Genomic DNA, 19,576 nt, shown 5'->3' on the forward strand with positions numbered 1-19,576 from the left:
GAGGGGAAAGGCCCTGCCCAGGCTGTCTGGAACCTACATGGCTGTGCTTGCTTAACTGCCGCTTCGGCACCACAGTCGTCACGCTCTCCACACCTTCATTTGAGCCACTCCCCTCGCTGCCATACTGAGGTTTGGGAGAACGGTGATGGGGCGTGGGGCATAAAAGTGGGAAAGGCTAACATGAAGGAGGTTCAAGTTGGTTGAGCAAAGGGCAGGGAGGAAGGAACCCCCTCTCCTATGTCCCAAAAGGGTAAAGTCTGGGGAAAGGTAGGCACTGGTACACCCCCATCCGCTCAGAGCCCTACAGCAGAAATGCATCTCAGGCCTGGCCAGCCTTTGCTGCAAACCTTAAGCAACCAGAAGGGTGTAGGCATGACATCCTACTTTACAAGGATCGATTTTAGGCTGGTTGGGTCCATGTGTATAACGGGCCATGTAGCCCACTTTCTCCTAAACAGAATCAAGCACTAGGCTCCGGATCCGAAGGCAGTGAGGGTCCCAGTCAGCTGCGGGCATTACCTCAAGTGCTAAATGAGCTCACAGCATCTGGTTTCGCAGGAAGTGGGAGAGCTACACATCTGCTCCTGGGAAGCATTATTTCTCAAATAAAACTTGTTTCTCAGCAACCATAGCAGCCCCTAGGGCCACAAGTGAAGGGGGGACTCGCCTTCCCTCACCCTCCCACCTCACCAGAAAGAAGGGGTTTGGAAGAGGCAAGCTGTGCTGCTCCCCGCCCAACTGCAGCAACCTCGGGTTGGACAATACAAGCTCTGTCCTCAGCCAGGAGATCCGCCTCTGGGTCAGCTCTGCTCTTCCCCCCACTCTTCCTGGTTCCCAGCGCCCAGCCCTCCACAAGTTCCCCTGACCAAGAGCTCTTCCAACCCTCAATGCCCTCCTCCTATAGTCCCCACCCCAAGGATCTCAACACACTGGGTCACAGGCATGGGATCACCCCAGACCATGGAAGAGGAGGTTGAGCCTTGGGTGCCAAGGTGGGCTGCCCTCTGCATACTCAAGGTAAGAGAGCCTGCACGGAGGGAGGGTGAGAAGGTGTTCCTAAAATTGTTTCACCTTTACTGACATCATCCCGGCTTTCTCCTCCCTTTCCCCTTTCTTCAGCTCTTGGTCTGCCTGGCTGGCCCTATGTGCCACCCATTTGTATTTCATTCCCACCAAGCTACCTCCTGTATAATTTTTCACTCTCAGCCTCTCATCAGCTTCCTTTCTGCAGCCTCCTTCCCCCACACTGAGAGCAGGCATCAGGTCGGAGCGGGTAGTTCAGCTACCCATCTTACGATCCTCTCCCAATTCCTGGGAACCTCAAAAGGGGTTCCTCTTGAAGGGCAGCAACACCAGCTTGCGTGGAAGGCTCTAGTCCACCCACAGCTCTGAGATTCAATCACGTGCCTCTTGGCTGAGTCCCAATCTCTCCTCAGGTACCTTTACAGAGTAGAACCTACCCCCTTAGGGCCAACCAAAGGCTCTAATGAACCCTGGGAAAGGCAAGATGTAAAAGAACTAGCATTTGCTCCAAAGAATTGAACCAATTTTCATATCGCATATATCTCAATTACATAATCAAATCTTGCCAAAGTACAGAGTGACCTTCAGCCCTACCCCCTCCAGTAGCCTCTGATCCCTGTTGCTCTCCTAACTCCTGTCTATCCTCCCAACCTCTTCCCTCCCCAGCTCCATTCCAATCCCCCAGCCCCTCCCTCCAGACCCCAGTGACTGCTCTAACCTTTGGACTGCCTGTTGGACACCAACTCAGCCAAAAGCAGTAAGATCATGGCTCCCTAGTCCCAGCAACATCCACCCCTCCCAAATGCCAGTCTCTGGGGGACCCACACTGTCACCATGTGCTGCTTCACAGCCTCTTCCCTGCCGCCAGATTGGACAGATTGGAATCAGGTGCTCCGCCCCTGGTAATCAGAACCAGACTTCCCAGCTCTTGCCAAAGGCAGGCTGAGCATTAAAAGGATGGAGGGCATTAGAGTGGATGGTACTGGCTGCTTTGAGCAGACATTGGGTATTGAGCCCTGGGCCCTGGCTCCTCAGAAGCCACCTCCCCCTGGACGCTGCCCCCGCCTCCCCCCCCCCCCCCTTCAGTTTTCATCACGGAAAATTCAGTAGGGAGGGAAGGAAGGGAGAAAGGTTCAGCAAGTGCTCACAGCTAAAGTACATTGGGGAACTGGGAATGGATACAGATTCAGCGCTTCTAGAAAGACATCCCTTTCCTTTACGGCCCCTCCAGGGCGGCACAGCTCAAACCTGCCCCACCGCCCGCAAGTCAATTACAAGAAGTTACTACCCAGTGGCAGATCCAGACACTGCAAAGGAAGGGAATGATATTAACCCACAGAATGAACTTGCACATCCGCTGGAAGCCTGGGACTTGAGTTAAACGTGAGGAAGACTTAATAAAAGTCTCCTAGGGAGTGGGAGTGACTGTCCAGCTCCAGAGCAGGGCAGTGGATGGGCTGCCTGGAGTTGCTTAGCAATGGTGGTGTGTGTGTGGAGGTGGGGGGTTGGTATTGAACTTGGCGTGGAGGTCCTCGGCTGTAAGTCCTTTGGGGAGAACAGGTGACACCTGAGAAGTCTCGTGTGCGGCAGAGGGCCAGGGAAGGGTGTCCAGAGACTTGGCACACAGGTGACCCAGGTATCTGCATCTGAGGCTAGCGCTCCCGTGGTTAGGTGGCGCTAGCCCCAGCAGGCCACGCGCGCGGGTGGGTCCAGACTTCGGGGTCAGGCCCCATCCCAAGTACACTCCCGTGGAGGGGCCGACCTGAGAGAGGCCGAGGCAGTTCTCCGTCCTGTCTCAAGTACCTTCTGGGCCTTCGCCCACCTTTCCTTCTGCGTCTGTCTGGCTCGTGTGGGTTCTTTGGCCTGTGTCCTCCGTGTCCACCTTCCCCCAAATCTCTCGGGCTCTTCCCATCTCCTAGCGCCTCTGCGCTCCTCCTTCCTCCCAGCTCTTTGTGAGCGGGGTTCGCAGAAGGTGGGGAGAGAAGGGAGAGAGGAGGACGAGGGGCGGGAGCGGGCGGAAGGTGGGGATTGGAGCGGGGCAGGAGGGAGGGGAGAAGCGCGGGAGGGAGGAGAGGGCGGCGCGGTTGCGGCGGGGCGGGAGGGAGCCCAGGAGCGCGGCGCCCGCTCCCGCCTCCTGCGCCTCCCGCGCGGCCGCTCGGCGCGGGCCCAGCCGGGATGGGCTGGCCCGGGGGCTCCCCCTGCTGCTGCTGCCCCGCCCCGCCGCGCCCCCGCCCCGCCGGGCGCCCCCCGCAGGTGAGTGGCCGCGCCGGGCGGGAAGGCGGCGGCCTGTGCGTCACGGCTGGGGGGGGGGGCAGTGCCGGGGGCGGTCGCCAGGGGGCGCGGGGCCGAGGGGGCGCGGGGACCGGGGCTGGCGTCCCTGGGCTGGGGGTCCGAGATCGCGCGGGTCACGGCGAGCCCAGACAGCTGGCAGCCAGGAAGGTGACCAGAGGGCGGGGCGCGGGTCACGGTCAAACTCCGCTCCTGGATCGCCGTGGGGCACGCTCCCCCACCCGCAGGCCCGGGACCGCCCTGGCCTGGGAGGGCTTTCCTTTTCTACGTCACATCGGGGAAACTGAGGCAGAAAGCAGGCCTAGATGAGGTTGATTTCACTTTCCAGCCCCACTCCTGGCCCCTTGTGCTGCTACTCAATTCTGCAGACCCCCCTGGGCACACCCTGAGAGCCGCCTTCCTCCCTCTCGCCTCCCTGCGCCTCACCCCTCCTCCGTGGCGGCCAGGCTCCCAGCCTCTCGTCCAACCACAGCTATTTCCAGGAAGGGGGAGTGTGGGTGGAGGGGTTTCTCCAAACAAACCCCAGGCTTCAGAGTGCGATGGGGGCCAGGCTGGGGGAGAAGCTGACAGGCTCTGGAATGTTCCAGGCAGGAGAAGGGTCCTGGGGTCTGGCCATGCCTTCCCAGGCCTGCCCCAAGGAGCCACTTTTCCTCTCCGCCCGGCTGAGGGTTCCGCGCTCTCCCATCTCCATCTTCCCCCAGAGGTGCCTCACAGGGCGGGGAAGGACCCAAAGCCAGGCTTCCCCAGACACCCAGAGGGGTTAGTGAGGCCCCGAAAGGAAAGGGAGGGTCAGATGTTGGAAAACCTGCTGCAGTTGAGGGTGACTTCCAGGTGAGGGGACTTTCAGCCCCTATGAAGGGAGCAACTAGAAAAGAGCACCTGACGGGTCCTGGTCAGGGTGTGAGCAACTGGAGCAGAGAAAGGCCACCCACCTACCAGTGTCCCTCCTCCCCCAGCAGCGCGGGGATGGGATGAGGCCAGGCCCAGTTGCCCACACTGGCCTGGGGCCTGGAATGTCCTGGGACCCGGCCAGAGCTGGGGGGTGGGAGTGGGTTGCGGAGCCGGTGCCCCTCTCCAGTTACAGGCCGGGGGCCCAGGTTTGCCACACAGATGTCTCCCTCTGGGCAAGGTACCCTGGGGACAGACTTCCTGACCTGGAAGGAGAATTAGAGCTTCGAGAGAGAAGCCTCAGGCAAGGCCCAACCCAGGCAGGTCCACAGAGGTGTCCTGAGGGAACTCCCAATAGGGGAGTCATCCAGAGAGGGCGGGACTAGACCAGCCCCAGGGGCAAGAGGGAGGGAGGGAGGGGGGGGAGTGCAAGGACCTGGTGGGAGATGCCGAGCTGGGGGAGCTGCCTGAGCACTGGGACATTCAGTAAATACCATGCAAATGAGGGGGTAGATATTTGCGCGTTTTTTCAAGTGACAGCTCTTGCTGGTCCCAGGGGCTGCTGTCCGAGGCTTGGGGCTGAAGGCCCCAGAGCATTAACCCCTTATATTTTTGGAAGATTACTTTCCCCATTTCCAAGGCCCCAAACCACCCCCTTCTCTTGACTCCTGGGACAGGAAGTTGGCCATGTTCCCAGGAGGGAGGCAGGAGGCCCATGGAGGGGTGTGGAGTATGTGTGTGTGTGTGTGGGGGGGGGCCACTCCTGTCCAGTACTCAGGTCCTGGGACAGCTGAGGAAGGAGAGCAGAGCTAGGAGAGCCATGAAGGTAGTACTCAGGCTTTGGGGGAGGGGCAGCCCGAGGGCCTGAGTGGCAGAGCTCCAAAGAGGGGCTAGGGATCTGAGAAGTTAGGCAGAAACAAGCCCAAGAAATGGGTGAGTGGGGGACTACGTCAGCAGCAGGGCCCCAGATGCCTTGGGCTGGGGCAGGAATGGATCACTCCTGTGGGCAAAGCAGCTGGAATCTGCCTTCCAGCCTGAGGGGGGGGCGGGGCGGGGCGTGCGTGCTTCCCTTTCCCACTTCACAACCAGTGACACTGAGGCAGGAAGCCGGCTCTCAGTCCCGTTTTCCCTGATCTGCAGGATGCACTCCGGATCCTAGGATCCTGGGCTGGCCTGGACAGTGATTCCTAGGGCCTACCCCCACCCCCCTCCCAAACACCAGAAGTCCCCAGAGAGCCCGAGAGTTCAGGCTGGGAGGTGGCCCGGTCAGGACTCCGTGTTCCCTGCTGGCCCTTGAGCCCTGCCCTGAGACCTAAATTCCCACCCTGCCCCCGCCCTGGGGAGGGGTGGGGAGCTGGGTCTCAGGATCATTGCAGATCCCTGGATAGGATGGGTTCCTCGGTATAGGGCAGCTTCAGAGCAAGAGGGGTGGGGGCGGGGGGCAAAAGATCTTGGGCTGACACTCCCAGCAGGGTAGATCCTGGGAATCTGATCTCCTGGCCTCCCCCACATCCTCCCCCCACCCCACTTCCTGGAGCAGCGACCTGCCCCCTTCCCGCCTGTACTCCCCTCCGCTTCCAGGGCTGGGCTTCTCCTCACTCCAGCCAGACAGCCTACCCTCCACCCAGGGGAAGCGGCTGCCTCCGCCAGGCCGCTTCCAGGAAGCCCCGGGCCTGGCCCCAGCATTGTTCAGGGCCCGCGGCGGCACCCAGACAGCCGGACACCATGAAGTCCAGCGGCCCCGTGGAGAGGCTGCTCAGAGCCCTAGGGAGGAGGGACAGCAGCCGGGCCACCAGCAGGGTAGGAGTACCCACCAGCAGGGCAGAGGAGGGGCGGGGTGGAGGTGTGGGCCGTGGGGGAGGGGACTAGGGGATCAGATTACCAGGCCAGACCCTCTTCTCCAGCCTTCTCCCCTAACGCTTCATCCCCGTGTCTCTCCCTTTGGGGTGGCCAGGGCAGAACCGGAATGTTTTGGCTCCTCTATCACCTTCCTGCCCCAGCACAGGCCAGCCCGGGGGGGTCCCGGCCCCTACACCTGCCTCTTGGTACACTTCACTGTAGGACCTTCCTGGCACTTACACTCGAGCTCCAGAGCAAGGCTAAGAGATGAGGCTTCTTCCCCAAGTTGAGACGTTTAGGGGGGATGGCGTGGGGTGGTGAAGGAAGGGAGGGAGGCAGCCAGGACTCAGGGTTGCCTTAGGCACAGGGGGTTTGCTTTCCACTCCTCTGTGTGTGCCGCTCATGCCAAATGCACCCCGGTTTCTTAGTGGGTCCAGCCAGGTTGGTCCAGTTTAGGAGCATTCGGCTGCTGGTTTAATCCAGCTGTTTCAGGGACAGGCAGCCAAGAGACCAGAGGTGTTGCCTGGGTCCCCAGGCTGGGGGGTCCTGGAAGCCCCCACTGTCGGGGGGAGGGGGGCCTGGAGGCCCTATCATTCCTTTTCTCATTTTTTCAGCTTTACCCCAAAAGCAATACTATATAGAGAGACAATACTATATATCGAAGGGAAGAAGGGGGCAGAAACTTGAACTCCAGAAGAGAAAAACTGGGCAGGAGAGAGGAGGCAAGGAGGCAAGTGGTCCTCAGACAGGATGGGAGGAGTGAACCACAGGGAAGGCATGGGACTGAGGTAGGCCTGAGTCATAGGGGGCATCCCAGCCTCCACACAACATCTGACCCACCCCTTCCTCCATTTGATGCTGGAATCCCACTTGAACCTCCTCAGATGACGGGGTGCTCACTACATTCAGAAGTAGCAAGGCAGCTAAATATTTTCCCCAGTGTCATGCTTCCAGCTAAATATTTTCCCCAGTGTCATGCTTCGGTCTGCCTCTCCCTCCAGCATTACCACCCGCCTTCTTACACAACTTCTGCCTGCAGCTTCAATGCACAATGAGTAAACATGTTGTTCTTGGGGGGGGAACGGGGGAGGGAGGGCATGTCAGCTGCCTAGAGCGTGGGGACAGCAGGAGCCAGGGGACCAGGACTGGCTGTGGCCACTCCTACCAGGCAGCCCGGGTGCTGCTGAGGGACTGTCCTCCGACATTCATGTCTGGACCCCCTGACATTCATGTCTGGACCCCCTGCTGCTCACTCTGCGCATGAGCCTCCACCTGGGGAGGGTAAGATGGGAGGAGAAACAGGGGCCTCATGGAGGAGAGTGAGAGAGCACCCTCCACCAGGAGGAAAGCTCTCCTGGGGGGGGGGGGGGGGCAGTGACCACAGCGGATCACACACCAGGGCCATGTGAAGGGCCTAAGTGACCCTCTGGGAGGAGCTGACCCAGCGAGGGTGTTGCAAGGGGCCAGATTCCATGCATTGTCAAGGACAGGCCCGCAGCTGGCCGGAAACAGCTGTGGCCAGTGTGCCTACGAGTTTAGGGACTTCAATCAATCGGGCGGAGGAAGACAGGGACCAGTGCAGTGCTAACGCCGGCCCGGTCCCAGAGATGGGCCCACTGGGAACGGACACCTGTCTGTGTCTGTCCCCCACCCCTAGCCTAGGAAAGCTGAGCCACACAGCTTCCGGGAGAAGGTTTTCCGGAAGAAACCACCCGTCTGTGCCGTGTGTAAAGTGACCATCGATGGGACAGGCGTGTCATGCAGAGGTGAGGTCCCCGTTCTGTGGCTCTGAGCGCTCCGCCTAGCACCACTCTGTCTCACAGCTCCAGCTGGCAGAGCATGAAACATAAACGTGCATACTGCCCCTTGCTGGGCAGCATGGGCACCGAGAGGCAGCTGCCTCCCTTCCAAACAGCCCTTGCTCCCCATGACAAACACCCCCAGCAACCCAGGAGACCCCAGTACAACACCTTCCCGCCCTGACTGTGAGGGGGCTTCCCTCCCTCCCTTTCAGCTCCCCCCATCCTGGCCCACGGCCATTCTCTGCCCCTGCCCCCCCCACTCCATCTCAATACAGCTGTCCTGAAAGTCACAGGGTGTCTGGTTCCAGGGCCTGGGGAGATGGGAGAGGGTCACCCCTTCCACTGCCCCAGAAGGCCCCTGCTAACCCTTCCTCTCCCTACCCCCCTCTAGTCTGCAAGGTGGCCACACACAGAAAATGTGAAGCAAAGGTGGGTACCTGGTTGGGAGAAGGGAACTGGGGTCCCTTCCTCCTCGAAACAGGCTTCTCCAGCCACACTGGCATCAGCCCTCCACCCCTCTCGTCATTTGGGAACCCCTGCTGAGGTGGGAGAGGGTGCTGTTCTGGGCCCTTTAAGAACCACCCTACTCCACCCCCTGGAGGTCTGGCCCCGGCGAGTGGACAGCTAGACAGCGTTTGTCTTGGTGCTGTGCCCAGGCTGCAGCTGGCAAGAGTGGGGGTGGGGAATGAATGAGGAGGAGGAAGGGTGGGGTGGGTGGGGGAGCAGGACTTCAGAGACTGGGCAGCCGGATGGGCCGTGCCTTCCCTCTGGGGAAGGGGCCTCAGGATGCCTGGGTGGGTCTCGTCCTAGGCCCTGGAGAGGCTGGGCAGAGGTGCAAGCTGTAGACAGCACACACTGTCCACTGGGGACCTGAGACAGCCTGATCCCTGAGGAGGTTCCCTGGTCCCCCTCCTGCAGTATGGGGGTTCCCAGGGCCCTGGAGCCTGCTTGGGGAGCTGTGTGCCCAGGGGCGGGGTCTCCTGGTGAAAGAGGCCAGTGTCAGTCCCTGGCCATGGCCTGCCTGCATGGCTCTATATATAACTCCTGCCCTGCAGCTGGATGAATGGGGGTCTGTGTGGGCACGGGGCTGGGAGCCAAGAGCAACAAGTGGGGGGCCTGGGCTGAGGGACCTAGAAGCCAGAGGGGAGGCTCCCTTAAATAGAGGAACTTCAGCTGGAGCCTGCACCCATCTCCTGACAGCCCCTCCACCCTGCTGAGGCTGAGGGGTGGCCCCATCCCTAAGCCCAGGAGAGCCCACTTCCCAGGAGCTTAGCCCCTCACTCAGGTCTCCTTCCAGGTGACTTCGTCCTGTCAGGCCTTGCCTCCTGCAGAGCTGGTGAGTGTGCTCTGGGATGGAAGGGGGCGGCAAGGAACCTGGCTGCAGGGTCCAAAGGTCTGGTGGCCACGGGATGGGGGTGGGAGGGCAGGAGGGTACCTTGAATGGACTGCTGTGGGTATTGTTCAGCCTGAGGTAGAGGGAAATTGTCTCAGCCCTCTCTCTCCTCCTCTGGGCCTCTGGGCGCTAGGACTCTCTCCCCTTGCCCAATAGAGCCCTGAGGCTCTCCCCAGGCCCAGACAGGTCCTCGCTCCTATCCTAACCACGCCCTTCTGCCCCGCCTCCCTCTAGCGGAGAAGCACGGCCCCTGTGAGGCGCATAGAGCACCTGGTAAGGTGATGCTGGGGGGGCGGCGAGGGGCGGAAGCAGGTAGCTGGGAGTATGGGAGTAAGGACCTAGGTTTCTTCTGAGGACAAAAGTTCATGTGATCTGGAGTGGGGACCCTAGAGTGGGGGCGGGGGACACCCAGAGAGACGCTTGCTCATCATCTCATCTCGTCCTCCAGGGATCCACCAAGTCTCTGAATCACTCAAAGCAGCGCAGCACTCTGCCCAGGTAAGTGCGGGCGCCGAAGGTGGTCCCACCTGAGCCCTTTAGCCGTCCCCACACCTCAGCCCGGGACAGTGACCCCAACCAAGCTCCCCGGGCAGCCCCGCACGCCCAAGAGGTCCCACCCACCCTCGGACCCGGAGGCCTCACCTGCCCACGGTCAGACACCCACCCATCACACCAGCGCCCTCGGGGAACCCGCCCCTCTGTCCCTCACGCAGGCTTCACACCTTCCAGGAGCTTCAGCCTGGACCCGCTCATGGAGCGCCGCTGGGACCTGGACCTCACCTACGTGACGGAGCGCATCCTGGCCGCCGCCTTCCCCGCGCGGCCGGACGAGGAGCGACACCGGAGCCACCTGCGCGAGCTGGCGCACGTGCTGCAATCCAAGCACCGGGACAAGTACCTGGTGAGGGGCGGGGCCGGCGCAGTCAGCCAATGAGAGGTCTGGGAGGTCTAGATGGGCTAGGCTGCGCTCTGACGCCACACCCTCAGAGGCGGGGCTGGGCCCGGGGCAGGCTCTCGTGGGCTGTGGCCCAGGCGCGGCTGGAACCGCCCTGGAGGGCCCACGACCATCTATCACGGCTGGGCAGGGCCTTAGCAGCCTCCTCATTTTGGAGAAAGACTCAGGGTCACAGGGGGTGTTACCACCTTCATGCATCACCGCACCTCCCTGCATCAGGTCTAAAGCCTCCCCCCTTTTCTTGCAGTTCTTCAACCTTTCAGAAAAAAGACATGACCTGACCCGCCTAAATCCCAAGGTAGGAAGGCATTAAAGCCATTAAACTGAATCATCCCCACACAAGAAGTCCCCAGCCTCCTGGTTATTAACAGTAGCAACTGGTATCTACTTCACTCTTAAGCACTTTATTATATGACATATTTGAGTCACCCCAAAGCATGGTGCAACAGGTATCAACCCACTGTACAGGTGAGCAAAGTGTTGAGGCTGCTATGGACAACCAAGAAGCTGACCTTGCCCCAGACCCATACACCCTGTCCCTTTTCCATCCATCTCTCTTGGCTGGGGCCCCCACTCCCAGTTTCACCCCTGCACCCCCCACCCAGGTCCAGGACTTTGGTTGGCCTGAGCTGCACGCACCCCCCCTGGACAAGCTGTGCTCCATCTGCAAAGCCATGGAGACCTGGCTCAGTGCTGACCCACAGCATGTGGTCGTACTGTACTGCAAGGTGGGCTGGGACCTCGGGTTTGCAGGGCCGGGATGCCCTCAACCTGGGGCCCCAGCAGGCCCTGTATCCCTGTCTCTATCCTCAGGGGAGCAAGAGCAAGCTCGGGGTCATCGTCTCTGCCTACATGCACTACAGCAAGATCTCTGCAGGGTGAGGCTCCTGGCCCTTGAGTGGCCCCTTCCCCAAAGCCCCTTCCTCCAGCTGGTCCTTGACCAGCCCATCTCCCCTGAAGCCCCACCTCTGTGTTCAGAGAGCCATGTACCAAAAACTTGACATTGCCACCTCCTTTTTCTCACTTGTACTTCATCACAGTTCTCTGGGGCTGCTGTAACAAAGTGCCACAAACCAAGTGGCTTAAGACAACAGAAATTTATTGTCTCAGTTCTGGAGGCTAGAAATCTAAACTTGAGGGGTCAGCAGGGCCTCACTCCCTCTGAGACTTTGGGTAGAATCCTTCCTTGCCTCCTCCTAGCTTCTGGTGGTGGCCAGCAATCCTTAGTGTTCCTTGGCTTGTAGCTGCATCACTCCACCCTCTGCCTCCGTCATCACGTGACCTTCTTTCTGTGTGTCTGTGTTTCTTCTCTTCTTCTAAGGACACCAATCATATTGGATTAAGGGCTCACCCTACTCCAGTATGACATCTTAACTAATTACATCTGCAACGACCCTATTGCCAAATAAGGTCACATTCTGAGGTATATATCTTTTGGGGGGACACAATTCAACCCATAACATGGCCTTATTGCCCCATTTTACAGATGAGGAAACTAAAGCTCAGGGAACAACTGTTTGAGGTCCAACAACTAGTAAAGAGACTTATGTGGGGTTTCTAGTTCTCTTTACCACTACAATAAGTTTTCTCTAGATTTGGGGGTCGCCTCTCTCATCCTCCCCTGGGGCTTAGAGATGGGAGACCAGGATGGAGACCAGCCCCTCATCCCCTGCACCTATTTGCTCTCCCCAGGGCAGACCAGGCACTGGCTACTCTTACCATGCGGAAGTTCTGCGAGGACAAGGTGGCCGCAGAGCTGCAGCCCTCCCAGCGCCGGTGAGCAACCTGGGTGGGGGATAGCCGGAGGAGCAGTCCCTCCATGGCTGCCAAGGTCAAGTTTTTCTCATTCACATAGCACACTTTAATGGGGCACCTGGATGTGCCAGGCACTGTTCCAAGTGCTGAGCATTCAAAACAAACAAGATTCTTGTTTTTACGGACCTTACATTCCAGTGAAGTAGAAGGCAATAAACCTGTGGTGAATAGACAAGATCATTTCGGATGATGACAAGTGCTGTGAAGAAATTAAAGCTGAGTCTATGATAGATACTTGCAGCCCGGCTAGTGGGGTTCAGTGGTTGAGTATCAACCTATGAACCAAAAGGACATGGGTTCAATTCCTAGTCAGGGCACATGCCCAGGTTGTGGGCTCGATCCCCAGGAGGGGGCATGCAGGAGACAGCCGATCAATGATTTTCTCTCACCAGTGTTTCTATCTCTCTATCCCTTTCCCTTCCTCTCTAAAAAATCAAAAAAACATCCTTTTTAAAAAAAATAAAAAGAGAAACTTGCAGGTCTGTCTCTAAGATCTGGGGGAAGGGCATTCTAGGCAAAGGGGGGCAGCAAGTATAAAATCTTGAAGCAGCAGGAAGGATTGAGGTTAGATACAAGGAAGAACTTTTGGTGGCTGGAATGGGAGGGAAGTGCTGAGAAGGGCAGGCCTTCTCGGGGTAGGCGGGAGGTGTGCACAGTTGAAGTGCTACAAGGGGACCTCCAGAGGAAGGGGCTTATGTTTTTCTTGACATCCCCCCCCCGCCCCCTCCCCCCAACCAGATACATCAGCTACTTCAGTGGCCTGCTGTCTGGTTCCATCAGAATGAACAGCAGCCCTCTCTTCCTGCACTATGTGCTCGTGCCTGTGCTGCCAGCCTTTGAACCTGGCACAGGTGAGTCTGCCTGGGATATACTCCACGGGGGGCTGTTCCCCCACTCCCCTCACTCAGTCCTCCTCATGTGCCTTCTTGCCCTTCTAGGCTTCCAGCCCTTCCTCAAGATCTACCAGTCCATGCAGCTCGTCTACACATCTGGAATCTAGTGAGTGCTGTGTTCCCAGGCCTCTGCTCTCCCGGGCCCCAGCTCCCTGTTTCTCCAGCCTCCCCAAACACCTGGGCCTCCAGCTCTAGCCACTGTGCCTGAAAACTAACACCATCATGGGATCCATTTCACAGATGGGGAAGCTGAGGCTCAGCTAAAGGTCTCTCACTCAGGGCTCAGACTCCCATCTCCCAACTCCCTTCTGACTCTTCACAGCCACGCTGAGCCTGAGGGCCTCTGATTCAGCTCTGCCTTCCCCTCTCTTCCACAGCCACATTGCAGGCCCTGGTCCCCAGCAGCTCTGCATCAGCCTGGAGCCAGCCCTCCTCCTCAAAGGCGACGTCATGGTGAGGGGCCTCGGCAACAAGAGGAGTCTTGGAGATGGGCCAAGGGGTGGTATTGTCATCTCCTGCCAACAGCACAATCTCTAGTGAATCATGAATGCAATCCATATTGGAGGGCGAAAGGAAGTCCCCTAGATGGGGGTCACCTTGAGGCCGAGGCAGGGCAGAGCTGTGGGCAGGCAGTCCCGAGGGTGGAAACACAGAGGAGGTGGAAGTGGACATGAGGACCTGACCCCAGTCTCCCTCACCCAGGTGACGTGCTATCACAAGGGTGGCCGGGGGACGGACCGGACCCTTGTGTTCCGAGTCCAGTTCCACACATGCACCATCCACGGACCACGGCTCACCTTTCCCAAAGACCAGCTGGATGAGGCCTGGACTGGTGAGTCGGAGACAAGTGGTATGAGGGCTAGATCCCAGGAGAGGGCAGGCAAGCTGAGTCTATGATAGAGACTTGCAGCCCGGCTAGTGGGGTTCAGTGGTTGAGCATCAACCTGTGAACCAAAAGGTTCATAGGACCTGACCCTGTGAGGGACCTGGCTTTTCCCTGTCCACTCCTCACAGATGAGAGGTTCCCCTTCCAAGCTTCAGTGGAGTTCATCTTCTCCTCCAGCCCTGAGAAGATCAAAGGTAAGAGCAGGGCCAGGGGCAGGGCTGAAGGCTGAGTGCCCGCTTCTCACCGCTTGGGCCTTCCACAGGCAACATCCCACGGAACGACCCCTCGGTCACTGTCGACTACAACACAGCAGAGCCCGCTGTGCGCTGGGACTCCTATGAGAACTTCAACCAGCACCATGAGGACAGTGTGGAAGGTGTGTGCAGCAGGCCCACAGGTGGGGGAGAGGGGGTGGGAGGTTGGGGGGTGCACTCCTTCCTCCCCAAGCAGATCCGCCTCCCAAGAGACACCCCCTGAGCTGGAGTCTCCAGGGCTGTCCCCTCTCATTAACACTCTCTCTCTCCTTTCCTTGCCTGCCACCCTTCCTCTCCCTACTCAGGCTCCCTGACCCACACCCGGGGCCCCCTAGATGGCAGTCCGTATGCCCAGGTGCAGCGGGCCCCCCGCCAGACTCCACCAGCGCCTTCTCCAGAGCTGCCCCCAGCCCCGCTGCTGTCCATCAGCAGCGACTCCGGCCATTCATCCACACTCACCACTGAGCCAGCGGCAGAGTCCCCTGGCCGGCCGCCCCCCACAGCTGCTGAGCGGCAGGAGCTGGATCGCCTCCTGGGAGGCTGTGGCGTGGCCGGTGGGGGCCGGGGGGCCGGGCGTGAGACGGCAATCCTGGATGATGAGGAGCAACCCCCTGCAAGCGGAGGCACCCACATTGGAACGTACTCGGGCCACAGACCTCCCCTCAGCCGCCACTGCTCCTGCCGCCAGGGCTACCGGGAACCCTGCGGGGTCCCCAATGGGGGCTACTACCAGCCAGAGGGAACCCTGGAGCGGCGGCGGCTGGCCTACGGATATGAGGGGCCGGCCCAGGGCTATGCCGAGGCCTCTGTGGAGAAGAGGCGCCTCTGCAGGTCCCTGTCCGAGGGGCCGTACCCCTACCCCCCTGAGCTGGGGAAACCGGCCAGCGGGGACTTCGGCTACCGCTCCCCGGGCTACCGGGAGGTGGTGATCCTGGAGGAACCTGGTCTGCCTGCCCTGTGTTCCTGCCCCGCTTGTCAGGAGAAGCTGGCGCTGCCCACCACAGCCCTCTATGGGTTACGGCTGGAGAGGGAGGCTGGAGAGGGCTGGGCGAGTGAGGCCAGCAAGCCTCTCCTGCACCCCGTGCGGCCCGGGCACCCACTTCCCCTGCTGGTGCCAGCTTGCGGGCATCACCATGCCCCAATACCTGACTACAGCTGCCTGAAGCCACCCAAGGCAGGCGAGGAAGGGCATGAGGGCTGCTCCTATCCCATGTGCCCAGAAGGCAGGTATGGGCATCCAGGCTACCCTGCCCTGGTGACATACGGCTATGGAGGAGCAGTTCCCAGTTACTGCCCCGCATATGGCCGGGTGCCTCACAGCTGCGGCTCTGCAGGCGAGGGCAGAGGCTATCCCAGCCCTGGTGCCCACTCCCCACGGGCTGGCTCCATTTCACCGGGCAGCCCACCCTACCCACCATCCAGGAAACTGAGCTACGAGATCCCTGCAGAGGAAGGAGGGGACAGGTATCCACTGCCCAGCCACCTGGCCCCAGCAGGACCCTTGACATCTGCAGGTGAGGGGCACTGGAGTGGGAAGTGCCCGGGGCAGAGGAGGGTTCTAGACTATGGTTGGGAAGGAACAGAGCAAAAGAGCTAAGCCAGGCAGAAGCCTGTTCCTGGGTCACAGCCTCTACTCTCCCCTTCCCTGCAGAGTCGCCTGAGCCAGCATCCTGGAGGGAGGGCCCCAGCAGGCACAGCACCCTGCCTCGGTCTCCCCGAGATGCCCCGTGCAGCACCTCTTCAGAGATGTCTGGTCCCTCCACACCCCTGCACACCAGCAGCCCAGTGCAGGGCAAGGAAAGGTAGGCAAGCACCTCTTTGCCCCAGACACTGAAGGCTGGGGCTGGGGGGCAGCTCACAACTGGGGCTCTGAGGCCCTGCTGACTACCTGCCCTCCCTCCCCACAGCACCCGACGGCAGGACACCAGGTCCCCCACTTTGGCACCCACTCAGAGACTGAGTCCTGGCGAGGCCTTGCTGCCTGTATCCCAGGGGGGTGCTGAAAAGCCTCCTGAGCTGCCAGCAAGAAGTGGGCTGGAGCCTCCGGCCCCTAGCCCTTTATCCCCGACCTCCCCCCCCAGCTCACCCAATGACTGGCCTCAGGAGAGGAGTCCTGGGGGTCGCTCAGACAGTGGCAGTCCAAGGGGCCCTGTGCCCACCACGCTGCCCGGCCTCCGCCATGCCCCCTGGCAGGGCCTTCGAGAGCCACCGGACAGCCCGGATGGGTCCCCCCTCACCCCTGTGCCTACCCAGATGCCCTGGCTTGTGGCCAGCCCTGAGCCACCTCAGAGCTCACCCACGCCTGCCTTCCCCGTGGCAGCATCCTATGATCTCAATGGCCCCACCCAGCCCCCACTTCCTGAGAAACGCCACCTGCCGGGGCCTGGGCAACAGCCAGGCCCCTGGGGCCCAGAGCAGGCATCACCACCAGCCAGAGGCACCAGCCACCATGTCACCTTTGCACCTCAGCTCCCAGATAACACCCCTCAACCCCCAGGTATAAAGGCCTTGAGGGAGGGGGTGTGGGGCGCCACCTTGGGAGAGCCCTTTTTCCCAGGGACCGGCATGGCGTAGGCACTTGGGAGCCCTGGGACCAAGCTCAGTCCTTCCCTGTCCTAGAGCCTCCCCTGCAAGAGAGCCAGAGCAACGTCAAGTTTGTCCAGGATACATCCAAGTTCTGGTACAAGCCGCACCTGTCCCGTGACCAAGGTGAGAAGCCAGCCTGGCCACCACTCCCCCCCTCCAGGGCTCTGTCTGGGCTTTGCCCGATCCAGCCTTCCAGTTGGCGCCCTTACTGCCTCCTCACCAGCAGGTGATTCTCGGCTTCGTGCCCAAGGACGTTTAGACTTGATGTTGTCAATGCCCTCCCTGTTGATTCTAAAGTTCTGTACCCAGATGCCCAGCACTGCCCCCGCTGTTAGGGCAGGGGCCTGGGGAGCTGGCTGGCAGAGCCAAGAAGTGGCCACATGGGGCTCAGCCAGCCACTGTGAACCCTCCTGCCTCCCCCAGCCATCGCCCTGCTGAAGGACAAGGACCCTGGGGCCTTCCTCATCAGGGACAGTCATTCATTCCAAGGAGCCTATGGACTGGCCCTCAAGGTGGCTACACCCCCACCCAGCGCTCAGCCCTGGAAAGGTACAGACACCCAGACCCACACGAGAAGGGGAGTGGAGCGGGGCAGGTACAGAGGCAAGACAAGGGGTGGTGGGCCATGCCACTTCTCGGTGGGAGGGACAGGAAGTGTCTCTCACGCTCTGGAAAGAATCCCAGCAGGACAGAAGGCAGGAACCTGGAATCTGATAAAGCCTTTCTCTCCGCTCCCGGCCTCTCAGGGGACCCCTTGGAACAGCTGGTCCGCCATTTTCTTATTGAGACTGGGCCCAAAGGCGTGAAGATCAAGGGTTGTCCCAGTGAGCCCTACTTTGGTGAGAAGCTGGGGCTGGGGAGGCTACACACTGGGTTGGTTTAGGGAGGCCAAGGGATTTCAGGAGGGTGGAGGGAAGGTTGGGGCTACCTGCGGGCACCCCAGGACTTCTCTCACCTCTCGCTGCAGGCAGCCTGTCCGCCCTGGTCTCCCAGCACTCCATCTCCCCCCTGTCCCTGCCCTGCTGCCTGCGCATTCCCAGCAAAGGTGGGTGTTTTGTCTGTCCATCCACCTCTCCCCACCCACTGCAGCCTGCCTTCCCTTGGGATGGCAGAGGGAGTTAGTTCTGCAACTTCTCTTGAATGCCACTCCCTGCTGACCTGCCTGCTGGCCCTTCCCTTCAGATCCTCTGGAGGAGACCCCAGAGATCCCAGTGCCTGCCAACATGAGCACAGCCGCAGATCTCCTGCGTCAGGGCGCCGGTAGGGGCCTCTCCCTCCCCCTTCCTCTCCCTGGGCACCAAGGGGGCACTGCGGATACAGGCATAGCACACTGAAAGGCCTTGAGATGGACAGGCCCTGGCAGATGCTTTTAAACCCATAAAGGCAGGGGGAGCCTCATATCTGTAGGGAGGTTGGATAAGGGGGTCCTCAGTCTGGGTTCTCAAAGTTTTATGAACATGAGAATCCTGGGGAGGGGGCTCGTCAGAATTCAGATCCTCAGGCCTCATTCCAGCATCTCTGGCTATAGATCTGGGGGTCATAGAATCTGCCTTTTTAATAGGTTACCTTTGTGATTCCAGTGCATTTTGAGCAGAGCTAGCCAGGGAAAGTACAAGAGCTGGTGGGGTGGAGGAGACAAATCTCAGGGCTGACGGAGCCAGTGCTCCCCCAACTCTTCCTGCCTCACAGCCTGCAGTGTGCTCTACCTGACTTCAGTGGAGACTGAGTCACTGACCGGCCCCCAGGCGGTCGCCCGGGCAAGCTCGGCAGCTCTGGGCTGCAGCCCCCGCCCAACACCAGCCGTAGTGCACTTCAAGGTCTCAGCCCAGGGCATTACCCTGACAGACAACCAAAGAAAGTGAGTGTGTGCGCTGTGCTCCTGGGGAACCCCAAACATAGGCCCTTGGGACCCCCATTTCTGGGCGTGACTCCCCCTCCCTCCTCTTCACAGACTCTTCTTTCGCCGCCATTATCCAGTGAACAGCATCACCTTCTCCAGCACTGACCCTCAGGACCGGAGGTGACACTCCCTCCCAGCCCTGTCTCCCCACAGACCTGTCCCCGTCCCATCGGGCCCTGCAGACCGGTCCCCTGGCCCAGCTCCTCCTTTGGTAGCCATCCCCTGGGGTGCATTCCTTCACAGTTCTTTTCCTTCTGCAGATGGACCAACCCCGATGGGACCACCTCCAAGTAAGCTTCCCATTAGTGCAATCTCTTCCCTCCACGGGGTTGACGTGCCTCCTTCCTCCCCAACCGGGCTCTGTAGTCCCTTGGGGAAGGGTGCTGAGCCCCCATCTGACCGCCTTTGTACCCCTAGGATCTTTGGTTTCGTGGCCAAGAAGCCGGGAAGCCCCTGGGAGAATGTGTGTCACCTCTTTGCAGAGCTTGACCCAGATCAGCCTGCAGGCGCCATTGTCACCTTCATCACCAAAGTTCTACTGGGCCAGAGAAAATGAAGGAAGGCCACCAGCTCAGAGCCCACATCAACACTGCATCCCTCCCAGCATCCCACAGCCCTCACTTCCCCTGGCCTGGACCCAGGAGCCAGCCCTCTCCCTTAGGAATAGGCAGTGGGCATCAGCCTGGGACACCGCTCTCCTTCCCCGCCCCCAGCCTGCTAAGCTAAGTGGACGGGCCCATGAGATGACCTTGCACGTGAGCAGATGGCAGAGATGGGCATGTGAAGGGTGAGGAGGCATCAGCAGTTGAGCTCTGGAAGAGATCAGGACAGCCCCACCTGTACACCGTCAGCCCTGGAGAGGAGCCAGTTCTACCCAGCTGCAGGTCCCAGCATGGCAGGGAGAGGGGAGCAGTGAGGGGAGCAACGTACTCCCTCCTCTGCCTTCTCCTCTGAGCAGAGAGATCAGAGTGGGATCACATGAAAAGGGGGGGAAAGAGTCTATTTTTGTCTAATAATAAAGAACTTCTATAATGTTTACTTGGAGTCGTGCCT

General features: G+C 60.0%; 1 protein-coding gene across 9 annotated transcripts; it reads left to right on the forward strand.

Moving 5' to 3' along the window:
• The first annotated feature begins 3,108 nt into the window (after positions 1-3,108).
• TNS2 (tensin 2) lies at positions 3,109-19,559 on the forward strand. Of its 9 annotated transcripts, none has more exons than XM_059682957.1 (29): positions 3,109-3,276; positions 7,697-7,805; positions 8,233-8,270; positions 9,139-9,177; positions 9,469-9,507; positions 9,683-9,732; positions 9,964-10,135; positions 10,437-10,487; positions 10,795-10,917; positions 11,003-11,067; positions 11,882-11,965; positions 12,743-12,855; positions 12,943-13,003; positions 13,275-13,350; positions 13,600-13,729; positions 13,912-13,977; positions 14,046-14,159; positions 14,343-15,551; positions 15,689-15,839; positions 15,945-16,534; positions 16,657-16,746; positions 17,047-17,172; positions 17,370-17,462; positions 17,591-17,668; positions 17,806-17,883; positions 18,313-18,481; positions 18,575-18,643; positions 18,784-18,813; positions 18,941-19,559. In XM_059682957.1, exons 1-29 carry the CDS (start codon positions 3,199-3,201, stop codon positions 19,077-19,079), a joined length of 4,230 nt encoding a protein of 1,409 aa, XP_059538940.1. In that variant the 5' UTR covers positions 3,109-3,198; the 3' UTR covers positions 19,080-19,559. The 9 variants fall into 9 exon arrangements, with proteins under 9 accessions (XP_059538940.1, XP_059538941.1, XP_059538944.1 ...); XM_059682958.1 differs by lacking the exon at positions 3,109-3,276 and adding an exon at positions 5,769-6,000; XM_059682961.1 differs by lacking the exon at positions 3,109-3,276 and adding an exon at positions 7,298-7,320.
• Positions 19,560-19,576: the final 17 nt, after the last annotated feature.

The sequence above is a fragment of the Myotis daubentonii genome, chromosome 2, assembly GCF_963259705.1.
Source record: "Myotis daubentonii chromosome 2, mMyoDau2.1, whole genome shotgun sequence".
NCBI lineage: Eukaryota > Metazoa > Chordata > Mammalia > Chiroptera > Vespertilionidae > Myotis > Myotis daubentonii.